The 20,971-nt window shown below is 53.5% G+C and overlaps 1 protein-coding gene across 2 annotated transcripts in view; it reads left to right on the top strand.

Annotated features, from left to right (window-relative positions):
* The window catches only part of TLN1 (talin 1), a 32,054-nt gene extending 15,746 nt beyond the window's left edge, over positions 1-16,308 (top strand). For both annotated transcript variants that reach the window (XM_024762952.1, XM_024762951.1), the window contains exons 21-57: positions 306-434; positions 597-713; positions 816-929; positions 1,135-1,269; positions 1,437-1,565; positions 1,743-1,845; positions 1,983-2,191; positions 2,539-2,658; positions 2,864-3,061; positions 3,253-3,392; positions 3,576-3,669; positions 3,772-3,861; positions 3,976-4,098; positions 5,409-5,552; positions 6,039-6,200; positions 6,439-6,579; positions 6,676-6,857; positions 7,058-7,190; positions 7,408-7,509; positions 7,595-7,765; positions 7,851-8,000; positions 8,108-8,209; positions 8,286-8,405; positions 9,155-9,301; positions 9,472-9,638; positions 9,747-9,930; positions 10,021-10,146; positions 10,251-10,367; positions 13,223-13,408; positions 13,550-13,657; positions 14,182-14,287; positions 14,488-14,612; positions 14,714-14,839; positions 14,974-15,036; positions 15,147-15,329; positions 15,480-15,608; positions 15,738-16,308. In XM_024762952.1, the coding sequence (XP_024618720.1) occupies positions 306-434; positions 597-713; positions 816-929; positions 1,135-1,269; positions 1,437-1,565; positions 1,743-1,845; positions 1,983-2,191; positions 2,539-2,658; positions 2,864-3,061; positions 3,253-3,392; positions 3,576-3,669; positions 3,772-3,861; positions 3,976-4,098; positions 5,409-5,552; positions 6,039-6,200; positions 6,439-6,579; positions 6,676-6,857; positions 7,058-7,190; positions 7,408-7,509; positions 7,595-7,765; positions 7,851-8,000; positions 8,108-8,209; positions 8,286-8,405; positions 9,155-9,301; positions 9,472-9,638; positions 9,747-9,930; positions 10,021-10,146; positions 10,251-10,367; positions 13,223-13,408; positions 13,550-13,657; positions 14,182-14,287; positions 14,488-14,612; positions 14,714-14,839; positions 14,974-15,036; positions 15,147-15,329; positions 15,480-15,608; positions 15,738-15,863 (5,001 nt within the window). In that variant the 3' untranslated portion in view covers positions 15,864-16,308. The remainder of the gene's footprint in view (positions 1-305; positions 435-596; positions 714-815; positions 930-1,134; positions 1,270-1,436; positions 1,566-1,742; positions 1,846-1,982; positions 2,192-2,538; positions 2,659-2,863; positions 3,062-3,252; positions 3,393-3,575; positions 3,670-3,771; positions 3,862-3,975; positions 4,099-5,408; positions 5,553-6,038; positions 6,201-6,438; positions 6,580-6,675; positions 6,858-7,057; positions 7,191-7,407; positions 7,510-7,594; positions 7,766-7,850; positions 8,001-8,107; positions 8,210-8,285; positions 8,406-9,154; positions 9,302-9,471; positions 9,639-9,746; positions 9,931-10,020; positions 10,147-10,250; positions 10,368-13,222; positions 13,409-13,549; positions 13,658-14,181; positions 14,288-14,487; positions 14,613-14,713; positions 14,840-14,973; positions 15,037-15,146; positions 15,330-15,479; positions 15,609-15,737) is intronic.
* The last annotated feature ends 4,663 nt before the right edge of the window (positions 16,309-20,971 follow it).

Genomic DNA, 20,971 nt, shown 5'->3' with positions numbered 1-20,971 from the left:
CCTTGTTTGTGGTGGGTTTCTGTGTTGGGGGGGGGGGGGAAGAAATATGGCTGCTTCCCCAGAGAGGGGAAGCAGAAACAGTTCTACCCAAGAAAGGGATTTCAGCATCCCAGACGGAAGCCAGAGCCCCTTTAGACTCCCCTTTTGCCTGCCTGAGGTAGCTCGTCTCAACTATGATTACCTTTCAGTGGGGGTAGTTAGAAATGACTTCAGGAAAATACCTCTGAGTTTGGAGGGGTCAGGGAAGAGCTTATTTAGGGTCCATAGGGACGCAGGGTGGTAACTGTCCCCTCGCCACCTCTCAGGGAGCAGCCGCCCACCCTGACAGTGAGGAGCAGCAGCAGCGGCTGCGGGAGGCAGCTGAGGGTCTCCGCATGGCGACCAACGCAGCTGCACAGAATGCCATCAAGAAGAAGCTGGTGCAGCGCCTGGAGGTGAGGCTGGGAACCAAGCCAGTGTAGGTGCTCTCGGAGGAATGAAACTGGGAGGGATGTGCGGGGACACTGATGTTTCCTTGGGGGATAGCACGGGCAGGGTAAGCCAGGGACAGGGTATAGGAATGTCTGGGCCTCGTCCTCACTATTCTGTCCTTAAAGCACGCAGCCAAGCAGGCTGCAGCCTCAGCTACACAGACCATCGCTGCAGCCCAACATGCAGCCTCCACCCCCAAGGCCTCTGCCGGCCCCCAGCCACAGCTGATGCAGAGCTGCAAGGTGAGACGCCAGGAAGCACATGGGGGCGGGAGGAGGCGTGGAAGATGGGGGACTTTCCCCCAGCCTGCGGAGAGGTGGCCCTGATGACATTTTCATCTACAGGCTGTGGCAGAGCAGATTCCACTGCTGGTGCAGGGCGTCCGAGGGAGCCAAGCCCAGCCTGACAGTCCCAGTGCACAGCTAGCCCTCATCGCTGCCAGCCAGAGCTTCCTGCAGGCAAGGCATCTTCCGCTCACCGCTCAGACCAGACCCCTCCCACTCCTCTATGAGACCTTTAGATTTAATCATTTTAAATCTCTGCCAATAGCCTCTCGCCCAGTACTGAGCCCCAGTGCTCACCACATTCTGACCGTCATCAGTCCCTGTACCCAAGCCCAGAGGGCATATGGTACACTTCATCTGCCTACCTGTTCCCCAACAGCCAGGTGGGAAGATGGTGGCAGCCGCGAAGGCCTCAGTGCCAACAGTTCAGGACCAGGCATCGGCCATGCAGCTGAGTCAGTGTGCTAAAAACCTTGGCACCGCACTGGCTGAACTCCGTACCGCTGCCCAGAAGGTATAGGAGCTGGCTACCTTTTTGGAAGATGAGGGGGGAGTCCTAGGATGATGGAGAATCTGTTCAGAATATCCTAAAGTGGGTAATTGTGTAACCTGAGGCGTGAATGAGACACAGTGTACCTCCTACACCTCAACACCCCCTCCCCGCCCCACATATCTTTGTAGGCTCAGGAAGCATGTGGGCCTTTGGAGATGGATTCTGCTCTGAGTGTGGTACAGAATCTAGAGAGAGATCTGCAGGAAGTGAAGGCAGCAGCTCGAGATGGCAAGCTTAAGCCCTTACCTGGGGAGACGGTAGGTATTCGAAAGACCTCATTCCTTCTCAAACCCTGAGGTCTTCCTTCTCACCCGTGCCCCAGAGCTGCCCAGAACCTTCACTCAAACTGCCAGCTGTCCCTGAATAGCTGCTCAGGTTCCCTCTTCCCAGTTCCTCCTGCGCCTGATCCCCTGAGTCTCCTCCTTCATCCCTAGATGGAGAAGTGTGCCCAGGACCTGGGCAACAGCACCAAAGCAGTGAGCTCCGCCATCGCCCAGCTGCTGGGGGAGGTTGCCCAGGGCAATGAGAATTACGCAGGTACGTGGACAGGGCTGGGAATGGGGCATGTGGTGAGGAGGATGGGGGAATGGGAGCTGTACGGAGGAAGCCACTGGCATCAGGGCCTGGCAGTGACGGTGCCTTTTCCCCTCCTTCCTCTCTCCTTGTTTCCCCAGGTATCGCAGCTCGGGATGTGGCAGGTGGGCTGCGGTCACTGGCCCAAGCCGCCAGGGGCGTAGCTGCCCTGACATCAGATCCTGCGGTGCAAGCCATTGTGCTTGACACAGCCAGTGATGTACTGGATAAGGCCAGCAGCCTCATCGAGGAGGCGAAGAAGGCAGCTGGCCATCCAGGGGACCCTGAGAGCCAGCAGCGGCTTGCGCAGGTCAGGTATTGGGACAGGGCCACTCCCTGCCTCTCCCCCAGATCCCATCAGAAGGCCCACCCTGACGGGGGAAGAGTCTCATCGACACCGCAGCTCCTCTCTGGATTCCGTCCTTCCTTCTCAGTCTTAGTAGACTAAGTGTCTTAGCTAGACTGAGGCAGGGGCCTAGCTGAAAGCCACATTTGGGGAAGTTGGGTCACCATCACTTGATACCCTAACGTGATACCCTGGCCTATTCAGCTAAAACACCCCTTTTCTGCTTTCACTTTCAGAGTCTCCCATGGGTGGAGGAGGGGATCTCCCAGTTGTTTCCATTTTGGCAACCCCCGTCTCCTTTCCCACCTCAGGTGGCCAAAGCAGTGACCCAGGCCCTGAACCGCTGCGTCAGCTGCCTGCCTGGTCAGCGAGATGTGGACAATGCCCTGAGAGCAGTGGGAGATGCCAGCAAGCGACTCCTGAGTGACTCGGTAGGAGGACAGGGGTGTGGGGGGAACACAGGGAGGATGAAGGACTCCAAGCTTCTACCTCTGGACCTCTCCTTGACCCTGACTCCCCAGATGTATCCCTTTTCATTGCTCCCAGGCTCTGTGCCCACCTCTCAGCGCTCCTTTACCAGACTCTCCCTCACGTCATTTCCCATTCTTGCACCTGACTTTGTCTCTGACCCTGCAGCTTCCCCCCAGCACTGGGACTTTTCAAGAAGCTCAGAGCCGCCTGAATGAAGCCGCTGCTGGGCTAAATCAGGCAGCCACAGAACTGGTGCAGGCCTCTCGGGGAACCCCTCAGGACCTGGCTCGAGCCTCAGGTCGATTCGGACAGGACTTCAGCACCTTCCTGGAAGCTGGTGTGGAGATGGCAGGCCAGGCTCCGGTACGAAGAGGCACTGGGTCCTGTTCGAGGGTTAGATCAGAGGCATCTCTGTGACCACAGAGTCCTCACCTGCTCCTGGCTCACTCCCCTCCCCGGTCTCTAGCAGTACTTGAGTGTCTGGGACAGAAGATCCCTTTTAGAGACAGATATGAAAGGACTGGACAATGTGTTGACCTTCTTGCCTTCAACAGAGCCAGGAGGACCGCGCCCAGGTTGTGTCCAACTTGAAGGGCATCTCCATGTCTTCAAGCAAACTTCTTCTGGCCGCCAAAGCCCTGTCCACAGACCCTGCAGCCCCCAACCTCAAGAGTCAGCTGGCTGCAGCTGCCCGGTACGTGGGAGCTGGGAAGCCCAGCCCTAGAATGTTGAAGAGACTGGGGAGGGGACATCTCATGAGAAGTCCCTGGCTTAGGAGTTGTTCCAGGCAAAAGAGAAATGGCTAGACTTCCTACACGTACAGGATGCAGAAATGATGACCTTTGCGCCCATTCACTTGACTTTCTCTTCCTCCCAGGGCAGTGACTGACAGCATCAACCAGCTCATCACCATGTGCACCCAGCAGGCGCCCGGCCAGAAAGAGTGTGACAATGCCCTGCGGGAATTGGAGGTGGGCCCTGTCAGGCTAAATGGGGTTGAGGTTGAGGAAAGGGTTCTTGGTTGGAGGGTGAGGGGGGTGTCTTGGATCTCACTTCACCCTCCCCCTCTACAGACGGTCCGGGAACTCCTAGAGAACCCAGTCCAGCCCATCAGTGACATGTCCTACTTTGGCTGCCTGGACAGTGTCATGGAAAACTCAAAGGTAAGTGCACCCAGGAACCCAGGAGGGCAGAGGACAGGAAGATGGAACTAACCGGGGGCTGCTCTGTCCCTCTGAGGACAGGCTCTGACTCTCTTGACACACTGTGTTCCTCAGGTACTGGGTGAGGCCATGACTGGCATCTCCCAAAATGCCAAGAACGGAAACCTGCCAGAGTTTGGGGAGGCCATTGCCACAGCCTCCAAGGCCCTCTGCGGCTTCACCGAGGCAGCTGCACAGGTTATGCTCCTGAGATGGTCCCTGGAATGCCCCTGCTTTCCCTCCCCCACCTCCTCGCAGCCTGACACACTTGCAGAAAACTCAAAAAGTTATGCTTGCAAAGCCAACTGTATGGAAACTGGGGATCTTTCCCCCTTCTAAAGTAGAGATATTTGTCAGCAATCATAGAACACCAGCAGTTCTGATCACTGTCACCCCTGAGCCCTGGTGCTTTGAGGTATGGTTACACTGTCCAATCATTGGGCTGTTTCCAGACCCAGTTTTCTTGGTATATGCTGATTAGCATATGCAAATTATTTTCACATAATTATTATTTGGGGGGGCGGGGCAGGGGGGTGTGCCGCAAGGCATGTGGGATCTTAGTTCCCTGACCAGGGATCGAACCTGGGCTCCCTGCAGTGGAAGTCTTAACCACTGGACCACCTGGGAAGTCCCCACATAATTGTTACTTTATTAGAATAGTACCAGGGACTAAATTTCCAGTTACTTGCGTCACCACTTAACTTTGCCTTTTTCTACATTATGAAGTGTAAAACGACCTATTAGCTCAGAGTATTCTGCTTTCGTATATGAATCCTTAAAACAAACTGGCTTGAGAGTTCATCATCTCAGACTGTGTCCCTGAAGGCCTATCATCCTGCTCCTTCAGTCGCCCTACCTCCCCGTGTCCTGTTCTGTTGGGTGGCCTGCGGTATATGGTTTAACTTATTTCTGGAATAGCATGAAGAGGAAAAAGCAAAGTTACCATGTGTTGGGTGAAGTAAGAATCAAACCTTATGATGGTCTTCCAAGCAAAAACAGATTTTGGCAACCATTATACCCATCCCTTGCCCCCTTCCAAATCTCTGAAGCTTGGAGGTATCGTAAGTGTTAATTAGCCTAACACCCTCTATAGTTTTACAGCTATCTCTAAAAGGGGTTTTGTGTGTGTGTGTATGGGGCTTTCAAACTTTTTTTTACTGCCACTTACAGTAAGCAGTACTTTTCACCTTAAGACCCAGCATACAAACACATACACATAGAATTTTAATAAAAACCTTATTTTGTGTCTTTCCTTTTTTTTTTTTTTTTTTTTTTTTTTTTTTTTTTTTTTACTTTTTTAATCTTCTGAAATGTTTGAACAAATTTAACAAAACAGGAGAGGTTTTTTTCCCTCTTATAGTATAACTATAGCTAGCTAATATACCTCCACTCACATAGAACCCTGGCCACTAAACTTAGCCCTGCTCCCCTTTGTCCCCACTATCGCTATTCAAGTCCCACCTAAGGAATATTCCTTATTCCTCACCCCACCTCTTCTCTCTCCCCAGGCTGCATATCTGGTTGGTGTCTCTGACCCCAATAGCCAAGCTGGACAGCAAGGGCTGGTGGAGCCCACGCAGTTTGCCCGAGCAAACCAGGCAATTCAGATGGCCTGTCAGAGTTTGGGAGAGCCTGGCTGCACCCAGGCCCAGGTAACTCAAAGGGACAGGCACCATGGACAAGCCTGGGAAAGGCTGCTGAGCCAGGACAGACCAGCCCTGTGAGGGGGAGAGGGAGATGCAGGACATGTGGGGAAGGAGAGGTTGGGGCCCCAGCTCTGACCCCCTACCCACAGCATCTCTGGGTCATTGTCTTCTCCTGCCGTGCTTCTCATTGTTCCTCCACTTACTGCCAAGTTCACCACCTCTTTATGGGTGTTTGAGCTCACTCTCCTACAGAGCCTGTATTATTCCTCCATTAGTGTGTCGGCTTTTCATCTTTCTTTCCCCCACACCCTGCTCATGCTCATCTTTGGGTATCTCTCTCTCCCAGATCCTGACTTTTCAGGTGACTTTGTCTTTCCTAATTAGACTTCCAAGGGTATTGCTATCCATCCCCCAAGCGAAAGGGGCTGCTCCCTGGAGTGGACACTTCCCTCCTGCCCTCATTGTGGCTCTTCCACGTTTCTGTCTCCTCAGGTGCTCTCTGCAGCCACCATTGTGGCCAAACACACGTCTGCACTGTGTAACAGTTGCCGCCTGGCTTCTGCCCGGACTGCCAATCCTACAGCCAAGCGCCAGTTCGTACAATCGGCCAAGGAGGTGGCCAACAGCACGGCCAATCTTGTCAAGACCATCAAGGTTCCCGGTGTTGGAATTCTCAGCCTCTCCCTGACCTATCCAGTTTTCTCTCCCCTGACCCCCTGTCATTCCCTGAGGCTTTCTACCAGATCCCACCTGCCTGAGCCCAAGGCCTTTCTTATCCACGCTGGTCATCACCAGCCTCTCCCCACACCCTTTAAGCTCAGGAGGGAGACCTGGGCTGCACCGCCTTTGTCTACAGTCCGTCCTGAGGGCCTCCCCATCACTCCCTTTTCAGGCGCTGGACGGGGCCTTCACGGAGGAGAACCGTGCGCAGTGCCGAGCAGCAACAGCCCCGCTGCTGGAGGCTGTGGAAAATCTGAGTGCCTTTGCGTCCAACCCTGAGTTCTCCAGTGTTCCCGCCCAGATCAGCCCCGAGGTGAGGAGGCCGGGTGAAGGCAGAATGGATGGGCCGTCTGCCGCTTCATCTTCCCAGGAGTCTTGAGATTCACCTCCCTGCTTCTCCTCTCCCCAGGGCCGGGCTGCCATGGAGCCCATTGTGATCTCTGCCAAGACAATGTTGGAGAGTGCCGGGGGCCTAATCCAGACAGCCCGGGCCCTGGCAGTCAATCCCCGGGACCCCCCGCGCTGGTCGGTGCTGGCTGGCCACTCCCGTACTGTCTCAGACTCCATCAAGAAGCTCATTACAAGCATGAGGTACAGGGGGCGGGCTGGAGAACCGGTGTGACTGGGGGATATACGTTGTGACAGAATGGAAGGGTGGGCACTTAGGTGCAATGAGATGGGATGGTGTTGGAGAACACCTGTTGTCCAAGATTCGGGGGATACGGGGAAAGGCAGGCTAGCCTTATATTAAAGGGACATTCTTGGTGTTGGAGCCTGTGATGTGTCTGCAGGGACAAGGCTCCAGGGCAGCTGGAGTGTGAGGCGGCCATTGCAGCTCTGAACAGCTGTCTGCGGGACCTAGACCAGGCTTCCCTTGCCGCAATCAGCCAGCAGCTTGCTCCCCGTGAGGGAATCTCTCAAGAGGTAAGGGGGAAGGGGGTTCTATGAAAGGTGTCTGGGAGGAGCGATGGCAGGCTTGAGGAAGGTGGGGGATCTGGGAATGGGCTTCATAGAAACATCGAGGGTATGGAACATGCCGAGAGGGTTAGTTAGTTGGATGTGGAAGGAAGAGTGGGGTCCTGTGCAACTAGAGGGTCCCTTTGCAGGTCACAGTCAGAGCTAAAGTTCGCTTCCTCCCCAGGCCTTGCATACCCAGATGCTCACTGCAGTGCAGGAGATCTCCCATCTTATTGAGCCACTGGCCAGTGCTGCCCGGGCAGAAGCCTCCCAGCTGGGACACAAGGTACCTGGGGAGACACGTGGGGAGACCGGGATAGGGTAAACAAGGGTACCTGGCCCGGCTGACCCATTCCAAACCCTTGCCTCAGGTGTCCCAGATGGCCCAGTACTTTGAGCCACTCACCTTGGCTGCAGTGGGTGCTGCCTCCAAGACCCTGAGTCATCCTCAGCAGATGGCACTCCTGGACCAGACCAAAACCTTGGCCGAGTCTGCCCTGCAGTTGCTGTACACGGCCAAGGAGGCTGGCGGTAACCCCAAGGTACTGAGGGCCGGGTTGAGAGGCTGCTACTACAGTAAGAGAAGCAGGAACAGCTGGGCCCCAGCTCACTCAGTCTGCCCCACAGCAAGCAGCTCACACCCAGGAAGCCCTGGAGGAGGCTGTACAGATGATGACAGAGGCCGTGGAGGACCTGACAGCCACCCTCAACGAGGCAGCCAGTGCTGCCGGGGTTGTCGGCGGCATGGTGGACTCCATCACCCAGGCCATCAACCAGGTTGGAGTCTTGGGGTGCCCATGGACAGAGCCTACTGTGGACCAGGGTCCCTGAGCCCAGTGGCAGAGACCAACAATCTTTCCTCTTCCCCCATTCTCTCTCCTTAGCTAGACGAAGGACCAATGGGTGAACCAGAAGGTTCCTTCGTGGATTATCAGACAACTATGGTGCGGACAGCCAAGGCCATTGCTGTCACCGTTCAGGAGATGGTGAGTTTGGGAGAGAAGAGGACTGCTCTTGGAAAGTTGAGTTTGGACATAACTTCACTTCTTCCACTGTCTCCAGGTAACCAAGTCAAACACCAGCCCTGAGGAGCTGGGCCCTCTCGCTAACCAGCTGACCAGTGACTATGGCCGTTTGGCCTCACAGGCCAAGCCTGCAGCTGTGGCTGCTGAAAATGAAGAGGTAACTTGGAGGCAGTTGTGACCTTCCCCAGCGCCTCACAGAAAACCCCAGAGGCATGCCCCTTGTCCCATCATGTCAGCCTCTGGGGCTGTCCCACCCTCGCCCCCTCTGATCTCTCATAGAAAGGGGAACTCCTCAGGGCCACTCCACGAAAGAGTGATCAGGGCTCCGCATAGGGACAGCATCAAAGCCTTCGGTCACAGGCATAAAGGAGACAGCCCAGGATCTAGAGCTTTCCTGGTCTGCCGCTGTTTCTCTGCTGACCCTCTTCTGGGCCTGTGGCTGTGCTGCAAGCCTGTATTCCCTTCCTGGTTCTTCTGTTGTAAAGCCCTGAAGCGCTTCCTTACCTAAGCTCCTGGCTTTCCAAGAAAGCAAGTAAAAATGGATCTTAGCGTGACACACCTAATCCCCAGCCCCAAACCCCTCCACTACCGCACCGCACACAGGCCAAATTGTAAGCCGTGGCCTCTGACTCAGATACCCCAGCATGAAGTGCTTCTCCCCTCCTCCTCACCGTGCTTAACAAGGTCCTCACAGCTGGTGCCCACAGGCCAGTATTTTCCATGTGTGGGAGGTGACCTCCTGACTAAAGGCTGTGAAACAGGACAAGTCTGTGCTGGGCGCTTTTTCTCACTACCTCCTCAGTCTGCAGTGCATGGTTTCTTAGGTCCTTAGTGACTCCTCCGAGCGCACTGGACGTACCCGAGCGCCTCTCGTAAAATTCATCTCCCTCTTTCATCTGCTCACAGATAGGTGCCCACATCAAGCACCGGGTTCAGGAACTGGGACACGGCTGTGCTGCTCTGGTCACCAAGGCAGGCGCCCTGCAATGCAGCCCCAGTGACGCCTACACCAAGAAGGAGCTCATAGAGTGTGCCCGGCGAGTCTCTGAGAAGGTGACAGAGCTCATCCCCACGGACTGAGGGCCAGGCTCCCCAACCCTGCAGCCTTTCCCATCCTCCTCCAGCCTTCCCAGCCCTCTCCTCTGTCCCTTCTCTCAGACACCGGTGACCTTTCCCTTTCACGGGACACCGGCCACAGTCGCCACATGACTCTCCTCCCCCAGGTCTCCCACGTGCTGGCTGCGCTCCAGGCCGGGAATCGTGGCACCCAGGCCTGCATCACGGCAGCCAGTGCTGTGTCCGGCATCATTGCCGACCTCGACACCACCATCATGTTCGCTACCGCTGGCACACTCAATCGAGAGGGCGCTGAAACTTTCGCTGACCACCGGTGAGGAGGGCACTGGGCATCATGGAGGCAGGGTGGGGTTTGGGCCACAGAGGATGGAGGGGCCGGGGGAGGCCTGAGAAGAGCTGACGGGGCCGGACCCTCCCCCAGAGAGGGCATTCTGAAGACTGCAAAGGTGCTGGTGGAGGACACCAAGGTCCTGGTGCAGAACGCAGCTGGGAGCCAGGAGAAGTTGGCACAGGCTGCCCAGTCCTCTGTGGCCACCATCACCCGCCTCGCCGACGTGGTCAAGCTGGGTGCAGCCAGCCTGGGAGCCGAGGACCCAGAGACCCAGGTATCCAACTCACACCCCTAATTCTGGCCAGAACCACTTCCTGTTCCCCCTTTTCTTCCCACGGACCAGAGCCTCTGCTCCCCCACACAGGTGGTGCTGATCAACGCAGTGAAAGATGTGGCCAAGGCCCTGGGAGACCTCATCAGTGCAACAAAGGCTGCAGCTGGCAAAGTTGGGGATGACCCTGCCGTGTGGCAGCTCAAGAACTCTGCCAAGGTGGGAGGAAATGAGAGCTGCTTCTGGGGAGGGAGCGGACCATTGTGCTTCCTCCTGTTCCTTAAAATGATCCCTCCTTCCCTCCCTCCTCTGATGCTCCCCAGGTGATGGTGACCAATGTGACATCACTGCTTAAGACTGTGAAAGCTGTGGAGGATGAGGCCACCAAAGGCACACGGGCCTTGGAGGCAACCACTGAGCACATACGGCAGGAACTGGCGGTGAGTGCAAGTCTGGGGCATCGGGGACTTGGGTCCGAGAGCAGGGTCGTGACAGATTGTGAACTTGCGCCGCACACACACACACACAGATGTAGATACACAGTCTCCTGCTCGTTGCCAGACTTCTTACACGAGCTGCACTCTTGTCTTCCCCTTCCTCACCTATTTCCTCCCTAGCGTTTGACACCTCCCTTTCATCCCCCCACTTTCTCTGGTCACCAGTGGCCTCTTAGTTGCCACATGCAGTGGCCGCTTCTTGGCCTTCATCTTCTTCAGACATTTCCAAAGCAGTTGACTCCCTTAGCAAGCCTCTCTTTGAAAGCCTTTCTTCCTTTGGCCTTCTTGACACTGGCTTTTCTCTTGCCTCCCACGTCTCTTCTGTAGTCGTCATTGAATCACCTTCAACCTAGTAAACGTAGAGGCCTTCCCAGGACTGCACATATCGGCCTCTTACTCTATCCTCTTCTTTGGCAAGTTTAACCACTCTCTTTATCGTTCTCTAAAAAGTTGAATTCCAATTCTGAGTTTAGTTATTTCCAACTGCCTGTTTGACATCAGCACCGAGATGCAGTGCCTCCCAACCAGCTGTTCTTCCTGACGTGCTGCTTCCCACTAACGATGGTAACAGCCTCCCGGTCCTGAAGGTTCCCTCAGTCATCTTTGACTTCACTGCCTCACTCACCATATTCAGGCCATCGCCAGGTCCTGCCAGCCACCCTCCTCTGTTCTCTTTTCCTTTCATCCCTCCTCTCCGGGCCCACTGGCAGCATTCTCCCTCACTTTGACTGCTGTGCCAGTTTTCTACCTGGTGTCCCTGCCTTCAACCTCTGTCACTTTCATCTTTCCTACTCATCTTTCTAAGTTGTTTTTTTTTTTTTTAATCTATTTATTTGGCTGCGTTGGGTCTTAGTTGAGGCATGCGGGATCTTTCGTTGTGGGCTCCAGAGCGTGTGGGCTCTGTAAGTTGTGGTTCGTGGGCTTAGTTGCCCCACAGCATGTGGGATCTTAGTTCCCTGACCAGGGATCGAACCCGCGTCCCCTGCATTGGAAGGCGGATTCTTAACCACTGGACCACCATGGAAGTCCCTCATCTTTCTAACTTCTAAATTCATCTTTCTCATCTTCTGTTTTCACCTCTCCTTAGAGATGTCTAAATTGAAATTCCTAACTTTCTGCTTCCCAAACCTGATCATTCCCTCATCTTTCCCATATCAGTAAATGGCACCTCTTAGTAACTCAGTTCCTAAAGATAGAAACCCAGCTTTAACATCTTTCTCTCATTCCCTACATCTGAGCCCATCAGCAGTTCTTTTAGTGCTCCCTCCAAATAGATCTCATTTGCCCTTTGCCCCATCTCTGCCACCACCACCTTGTCCAAACCATCATCGGTCCTTAGCTGTGTTTATGTGATAGCGTCTGTCTAATCTCCCTGCTTCCCCACTCCACTCACCCCCTCCAGTCCATTTTCTCTACACGGTAGCCAGAATAATTTTTTTTTTTAGGCCGTGCCGTGCAGCTTGTGGAATCTTAGTTCCCTGACCAGGGATTGAACCTAGGGCCATGGCAGTGAAAGCGCCACGTCCTAACCACTGGACCGCCAGGGAATTCCCAGAATTATCTTTTAAAAATATACATCAGGTTATGTCACTTCAGTGCTTACAACCCTTTAGTGACTGCCCTGGCATCTGTGGTAAAATCCACTCTCCTTACCATTGCCTCCCAGGCTCCAGGGCCCCTGCTCTCCTCCCCTTCCAGGCCCCAGGCCCACTGCATTCTCAGCTCTGCCCACTGCAGGCCCTCGCTCTTGCTCTCTTCCAGCTTTTTGAACATCTGGTTCCTTCTACTGCTTTAGGCTTCAGCTTAAACAACCCCTCCTCCTGAGGCCTTCCCTGACCACCTTTATGAAAAAGGACTTCCTTTTTCTTTCTCATCACAGCACCCTCTTTTTTTCCTTCACAGTCTAGTTTCTCTGCTCGTTTCCCTATGTATAACCTGTATCCAAAACCAGATTGTAAGCTCCACGAGAACAAGGGCCTTCTCTATCTTATCCCCCATTGCATTCCTAGCACCTCACACAGAATCTGCCACGTAGCTGATCTTTAGTAATTTGTTGGATGAACACATACATCAAAATATTTTTATGACTTTTACATATTATATGAAATTCTAACTTCCTTATTCTGATATTCAAGACCCCCACAATCTTTTCTCCTTCATCCGTGTATTCTAGAACATTCCTTGATACTCTCCCACTTGATGTCCTGGTTATTCATGCTCTGCCACTTGCCTAAAATGCCCTCCCAGAGCTTCCCTGGTGGTGCAGTGGTTGAGAGTCCGCCTGCCAATGCAGGGGACACGGGTTCGTGCCCCGGTCCAGGAAGATCCCACATGCCGCGGAGCGGCTGGGCCTGTGAGCCATGGCCACTGAGCCTGTGCGTCCGGAGCCTGTGCTCCGCAACGGGAGAGGCCACAACAGTGAGAGGCCCGCGTACCGCAAAAAAAAAAAAAGCCCTCCTGTTATCTATATTTCTTAAGACCCGGCTCCTTGCCCACCTTCACCACTCACCCTGTCAAGGCTTCTCTTTACTTTACGAATGAAAACCCAGCTCAGAGGTACTTCTTTAATTTCAAACAGATAAATTCTCCCTGATCACTTCAGTCAGAAATGACGACCAGTTGCCTTCTATTATATTAGCTGTGAATGTGTGAAAGTCTCCAAGCACTTGACCTATGATAAATATTCAGTGAATGCTTGTTGAGTGAACACATGGATGAATAAACCAATCACATGACTGCTGTGCTATCTTACAGCCTCACTCACTGTGGAATTTTTCTGCTTGTTCTACCCCCAACAGGTCTTCTGTTCCCCAGAGCCACCTGCCAAGACCTCCACCCCGGAAGATTTCATCCGCATGACCAAGGGTATCACCATGGCAACAGCCAAGGCTGTTGCGGCTGGGAACTCCTGTCGCCAGGAGGATGTCATTGCCACAGCCAATCTAAGTCGCCGTGCAATCGCAGATATGCTTCGGGCTTGCAAGGTAGACATCCTTGTGGTGAGGCAGAAGTTTGAGGCAGTGCGGCAGCTTTAGGGCAGAACATGGTAGGGAGAAACTGTAGGGACTTGGGGGACTGGGAGCTCCTGAAGGATCCTAAAGCTAACATATTACCCGGTGCTATAGGAAGCAGCCTACCACCCAGAAGTGGCCCCTGACGTGCGGCTTCGAGCCCTGCACTATGGCCGGGAATGTGCCAATGGCTACCTGGAACTGCTGGACCACGTGCTGCTGGTAAGGCGGGAGTTGTCTGCTCCTCACACCAGCCTCCCTGAACACACAGTGCTCTTCCCACAGGCCTCAGACCCCGCTCTCTAATTTTTTGTTCAAATCTCCCCCCAACTCCACCATCTATTCCCCAAATCTGTTCTCATTTCCAAGTCTCCTTTCCACTGGGGCCCCATCAGTCTTAGCATCTTTGGTTCTCCCACTCATCTCTTCCTGTTTTTGTTTTCTCCTCTCTTCCCACCTGACCTTCTCCTTCTCTACCTCGTCATCTCTTCTTTCTTCTCATTTCATCATTCTCCTTGTTCCTTGTCAGCCGGTGAGTGACTCACAGCCCAGCCCCACTGTCTTCTCCATGTGTGCCATGTGATGCCTGGAGTCCACCTGCACAGGCTGTGTGGTGTTTGAGGCTGTGGTGTGGAGCGGTCTAGGAGTGGGGGCGGGGTGGGGAGGGTTTTGATCTGCCCTTTTTCAAAGGTCAGGGTAAACGCTAAGATCTGATGTTCCCTGCTCCCTGCCCCCGTCTTCCCCAGACCCTGCAGAAGCCCAGCCCAGAACTGAAGCAGCAGTTGACGGGGCACTCAAAGCGTGTGGCTGGTTCAGTCACTGAGCTCATCCAGGCTGCTGAGGCCATGAAGGGTGAGGGGGCGACCAGGGGCAGGGAGGGAAGGGAGACGCTTGTCCCAGGGAGACCTCTACTTCCGGTAGTCTGCTCAGAGCTGGCCTCTGCCCATAGTCCTCACAGATGCCAAGGCCCCGGTGCTAGTAACCGTGCTGCCCAGTGCCCCTGACCTCCCTGCTCTGCCTTAGCCTCTTCCTTTCCCACTTCGTCCCACCAGGAACAGAATGGGTGGACCCAGAGGACCCCACAGTCATTGCTGAGAATGAGCTCCTAGGAGCTGCGGCTGCCATTGAGGCTGCAGCCAAAAAGCTGGAGCAGCTGAAGCCCCGGGCCAAACCCAAGGTCAGTCCTGCTCCCTCCCTCTCCCCTACCCTCAGAACATCTGCACCTTCAGCCCCTCTTACTTTCCATCTCTCTCTGCAACCTTCGTCTGTTCTTTGCAGGAGGCGGACGAGTCCTTGAACTTCGAGGAACAGATACTAGAAGCTGCCAAGTCCATCGCAGCAGCCACCAGTGCCCTGGTGAAGGCTGCATCAGCTGCCCAGAGGGAACTGGTGGCCCAAGGGAAGGTAAGGACTCGGATAGCCAGCAGAAAGGGGACAGCAGCAGCTTTGCCGTCCACACCTGCCTGCATTGTAGCTGGGAGGCCCCTTAGGACCTGCGGAGAGCACAGGTCTAAGCAGGCTCCCGCCTTCCTCCACAGGTGGGCGCCATTCCAGCCAATGCACTGGATGATGGGCAGTGGTCCCAGGGCCTCATTTCTGCCGTGAGTGTATAACTCCCCCTACATCCCTCTGAGCTTCAGAGACTTGAGAAGGCTGGAGAGGGGATGGACCAGAGCAAGAGGCATATTGTAATCTAATCTCCCTGTTTCAGGCCCGGATGGTGGCTGCAGCCACCAACAATCTGTGTGAGGCAGCCAATGCAGCTGTCCAAGGCCACGCCAGCCAGGAGAAGCTCATCTCATCAGCCAAGCAGGTCGCTGCCTCCACAGCCCAGCTCCTTGTGGCCTGCAAGGTCAAGGCAGACCAGGACTCTGAGGCAATGAAACGGCTTCAGGTGAGGAACCCTGACCCATCCCATTGTACCCTGAGCTGTGCTGCTTTAAACTGTCACCCCCGAGGCATGCTTTCTGTGAGGGAGTTGAGGGACTCTCTCAGCTGGGACCCTACCTGAGTTCTCAACTCATGCTGCCTTCTCTCTACCCAGGCTGCCGGCAACGCAGTGAAACGAGCCTCGGATAACCTGGTGAAGGCGGCACAGAAGGCTGCAGCCTTTGAAGAGCAGGAGAACGAGACAGTGGTGGTGAAGGAGAAGATGGTCGGGGGCATTGCCCAGGTAAGCTCTGTGCCAGACACTCTGAGGGACACTGTCAGCAGGGCGGTCCCAGTGCCCGTGCCGGTCTCAACAACCCTAAACCCTAAGGCACATACGCACTGACCTGAGTCCCTGATCTCCATCCCTCAGATCATTGCCGCCCAGGAAGAGATGCTTCGGAAGGAACGAGAGCTGGAAGAGGCACGGAAGAAGCTGGCACAGATCCGGCAACAGCAGTACAAGTTCCTGCCTTCAGAGCTTCGAGATGAGCACTAGGGCAGCCGCTTCTGTTCGACGCAGACCCAGCCCAGAGACTGTGCCTGCCACCACCAAAGCCTTCTGGGCTGTCGGGCCCAGCCTGCCACCCCAGCACTGCCCGAAGTGCCTGCCAAACCCCGGGCCTGGCCCTGCCCAGTCCCACTGCACATCCCCTGTCCCTTCCCAGATCCAAGTGCCTTCATGCCCTAGGGCCCCCTAAGTGCCTGCCCCTCCCCAGAGTATTAACGCTCCGAGAGTATTATTAACGCTGCTGTACCTCAGTCTGAACCTGCCAGGGCCCCAGCCCGCTGCACCCCGCCAGCAGCTTCCAGCCAGTCCCCACAGCCTCCGCTCTTCTCCTCCTTTTTGATACTGGCGAGCCCCACCGCCCAGCTACCTGTGGGGGCCATGAGGGTGCAAGCCCCCAACAGGTCATGCTCCAATAAAGGTGATTCTGCCTGCAGCCTCTGCCTGGCTTCATGAGGAGGTTCCCCCAGGGCAGGGCAGAGAGAGTGGGATTCAGTTCTGTACCCACTTGATCTGGCTCAGAAATGGAGCGGGGGCAGACCGGCAGTCTGCCCCGAGGCCCCTTCCTCCTACTTGCACCCAGATCCCTGAAGTCATCCTCGTCGGGAAGCTGTCCCCGAGGAGTCGCACTCCTGTTGTCCCCTAGCTCACTGGCCAGCGCCTACGCCTCACCAAGTGTCATTCTTCTGCTGCTGGGACAGCAGCTGCCGCTGCTCTTTGTGGCTGCAAGGGACACTCTGTGCTTCATCACTGCTCAGAGTATGTGAACAAATCCAGTCCCTAGCCAAATCCGAATTTTCAAAAAGCAGCTTTGCTGAAAACAGTAAGCCTATGGATACAAGTGTCTGGGCCTAAGAGAATTGTGGCCACAGATTTGGTTGAGGCAGTTAACAAGCAAAAAATCCAACCTGAGGCTGCCTCAGGTAGGCTCAACTGTTGACTGGGTTGGGCACTTCCAGGCCCTCCCAGGCCTTGCTGCTGCACTGGCCTAGAATAGCGCTAGAACAGAAGTAACTGAAAAAGCCGGACCCAAGTGTGAGGCCGCATAATCAGAGACCAGAGCTCCCCTAGTGGCCAGGCGGGTGCTCGCAGCCCTGTTCCAGCTGCCCTGCTAACCTGTAGGTTGAGTGGAGGGAAGCGGTCAGGGAGCTGGGTGCTGTGTGCTTCCACTTCCTTCCACGTCCGCTCACGCTGCCCACACTGCCCACACTGCATGGACCACCTGGCAGTCCCCTCAGATCTGCCGCTACTTTCATGCATGATTCTTTAACCAGCCCTGGGGCCCAGTTATTTCCTTGCTTCTCCCTCCAAGTAGAACACAAGTACCGCCCATCTGCTGCTACTCTTGTCACCTCCTGTCACCTCCTTGAAGCCATGACATCTTCTACTCCTATACCATTAGAGTAAGTTTAAAGTAGACAGAATGAGTTTGTCCTCCCCAGGGCTGCCCATTAGGGGAGGTGCCAACTTCCTACCATCACTCCTGTCGCCTGTGAGTAATTCATTCAATATTTACTAAGCCATGCCCATGCTAAGCACTGGAAAACAGAGATGTATTATCAGTACTATCACCTCTCTGACGCAGACTGGCAACTGCAATACGTACTGCTGTGGCCCCCTAACCCCGGATACAATGTCCTAGCATCGTTGAGGACCTTAGAGATCAAATCCCTTTTAAAACTTCCCCAACAAGTGGTAGTCCAGACTGTTTGAACTCCTCCAGCTATGAGCCCAGGACAGCTGCTGACTCCTGCTACCACTTCCTGCCATATCCTCAGGAAGTGTGACCAATCACGTACCTCTCACTAGTGATGCCTCAGGGAGCCTTCTGGGGAGAGACTTGAATACCCATTAGACCAGCAGTTCTTAAACTGTGGTTGGCCCTCCGTCCCCTAGAGGTTCCCAAGACCCTTTCAGGGGTCCATAAGGTCAAGATTATTTTCATAATAATACTAAGACATTATTTTCCTTTTTCACAGTGTCAACATTTGCACTGACGGTGCAAGAACATTGGTGGATAAACTGCCTTAGTACAAATCAAGGCAGTAGCCCAAACTGTACTACAAATAGTCATTGTAGTCTGCACCACCATGCACTAGCAATTTAAGAAATAAGTGCTGGCTTCTTACTTAAGAATGTCCTTGACGAGGCAGTAAAAAAATATTAATTTTATTAAATCTTAGTCCTTTAGCAACAAGTCTTTTCAATATTCTGTGTGATGAACTGGGAAGTATGCATAGAGCACTTCTGCTGCACACCGAAGTACGGTGGTGTCTAAAGGAAAGCACCTAGACAATTCTGTGAGTTGTGAGCTGAACTAGCTGCTTTTTTCATGGAGCGCCACATTTACCTGCAGGAATGACTGACAGACAAACCATGGTTATCAGACTTGGGTATCTGGCAGGTCTTTTCTCGAAAAACAATACAAAAAACCAGAGTGTGTCACTTCAGGGAAAAACCTGACGGTACTTGTTGCCAATGATACAATTCAAGCTTTCAAGTGAAAACTAGAACTTTAGAAAACTTGTTTCTGCCATGAGCTTTACAGGTTCCCCACACTTAAACTTTTCTGTTGAAACCATCATGATTTTTTAAATAATATATAATGAAATGTATTGACATTTGAAACATCTGCATAGCTCAGTGAATCATTTTCCAAATGACCAATGCTTGATGTTACAAAATTATCCCTGGGGAAAAGATCCAACCAAAATGCAATACAGACTAATTGGTTACAATGAAACGTTGTACAAAAAGGTTATTGATATAGTTTCATTGCAACTAACCCTTAAGAGCATACCATCTGTCAAGTGTTGATGTAGCATCAAAGAAGAATATCCAGGATCACACAAAAAGGCTACAAATACCAATGACCCTCGAACAACATGGGTTTGAACAGCACTAGTCCACTTATATGTGGACTAGTTTATTACAGTACTATGTGATCTGTGGTTGGTTGAATCCAGGGTTGCAGAATCATGAATACTGAGGAACCGAGCATACAGAGGGCTAAGTTATGGGTTTTCAACTTCACAGACCCCTGTCTTGTTCAAGGGTCAGCTATGTACTATTCTCTTTTCCAACTACGTATCTGTGTGAAACTAGATTCTCTTCCTATACGGTACTTTAAACAACCAATACATAGCAACAGATAGAAAGCTCAAGTAGATTTTGAGAATCCAGTTGTCCTCTATTAAGCCAGATATTAAAGAGATTTGCAAAAATGTAAAATAACTGCCATGCTCTCACTAATTTGGGGAGGTGAATATAGTTATTTTTCATTAAAAGTATGTTAACATGGTAATGTGTAATGGGTTTGTTTGTTACTTTTAATGAATTAATAAATATTGAAATTTTTTCTTAGTTTCCATTTTAATATGGTAAGTATTGACAGATTGATAGATATGATAGATATGACTCCAACAAAAGCTTTTTGGATCTTCAAATGCCACTCTCAATTTTTAAGAGTGTATGGGGGTTCTAAGATGAAGAAGTTTGAGAATTGGCCCACTAGACCATGAGTTCCCCTAGATCCACATAGTATCTTTGTGAATTCTGAACCTGGTGCACAAAAAATTCGCCAGGCAAATGTTTACCAAGTGCCAACTCTATGCCTGATGCTGTGCTACACTGGGGATTCAGAATTGAAAAAGACAGTCTCTGTTCTGGAGATCAGTGAAGGAGGCAAACAGGTACAAGGACAGTTATAACAGGGACTATGAGAATGTCAGTTAGGAGCCTTCACCAAAAACATGCACCTATTAGGTGCAAAGGGTGGTCGGGACAAGTGGCTAGGGAAGGCTTCCCAGAAAAGCTGCCACTTGGTCTTTACAGCCACCAGGAATCAGCCAAGGGAAGAGCATTTTAGGGAGAGAGAACAGAAGGTGGAAGCTTCAAGAAAAGTATGGTGATTTCCAGTTCCTGCACTTAGCTCAGTATGAATGCTGCACAGAAGTACAAGTCTGTGTACTGGGGGTGAGGTTGGAGATGAAAGGAGGTAGAGCTAGAGAAGTGGGCAGGAGCCAAAACAAAGGGCCCTATATACCATATTAAGAGATGTGGATTTTTCCCATCAAAAGAGGGAGGGCGAAGGGAGGGGTTTGGGAGGATTTTAGGGTCCTATTTGCACCAACTTTAAAAAAAGACTTCTGTGTAACAATGTGGAGGAGAGCTGGGGAACCAGGAGTAAGACCACAACAGACACAGGCAGGAGGTAATATAAGGAGCTGCCCAAGGCAACCCCAGAGACTTCAGAGGAGGAACCTCATTTGTAGGAAGTAGAACCTACAGGATTAAGTGGATGTGGGAAGTGAGGGACGGGAGCTCTTGATTACCAGCCAGGGGTCTGGCACTGGCTACAGGGTGGATGGAAGCGACTCTCAAGAGTTTGGGGAAACAAGGAGACGGAGTGAACACCGCGAGATCAGTTTTGTTCCATGTGTAGCAGCAGTCACCTAAGCAGATCTAAATACATTTCAGAGCCCTCGGGGGTGGGTGGGGGTGAGTGGAGGAGTGGTGGGGCCGGTGGAGCCCGGAGCAGGGCAAGGAAGGGACGCAGAGGGACGCGTCCCGGGAGGGGATGGAGACGGGGGAGGGGAGCGCGCCGCGTCCTGCCCGGCAGAAGCCGCGTGGAAAATATGCGGGGCACGTGGGGGTGGGGCAGGCGGGGCACGGAGCTGGGTTCCGAGGCCCGGCGACCATGGAGGAGGGGCCCTGGCTCCAGAGGCAGGGGCTGGAAGGGGCTGGAAGGGGGAAGAGAGGTCAGGCCCGCCCTCGGGGACAGCCAGCCGGGCCTCGCCCCGCACTGCGACTGGGGCTCTGGGCTCCCCTCCTGACTCAGTTTCCCCAAGTCCCTGGAGAGACGCTCCGCTATCACTGCCACGTCGGTAACGCAAACCCAGAGTCTGGGACTCAGGGTAAACTGAGGCACTCGAAAGGCGGAGGAGCCCCGCCTTCCAAGAGACATTTAATCCGAGGGGATTTACAGGAAACTTAGGGAGGGGGGAGAGGCGGAGCCCCGAGGGGGTGGGCGCAGGGGGTGGCCGCGCCCCCCGACCCTGCAGCGCTTCTGCCCCTACAAGGTTTGGGCTGCGGTGGGG

This window comes from Neophocaena asiaeorientalis, unplaced genomic scaffold (genome assembly GCF_003031525.2).
Source record: "Neophocaena asiaeorientalis asiaeorientalis breed wild unplaced genomic scaffold, Neophocaena_asiaeorientalis_V1.1 scaffold449, whole genome shotgun sequence".
Lineage (NCBI taxonomy): Eukaryota > Metazoa > Chordata > Mammalia > Artiodactyla > Phocoenidae > Neophocaena > Neophocaena asiaeorientalis.
Note: the sequence above shows the minus strand (reverse complement) of the source record. Positions and strands in the feature narration are given on the sequence as shown.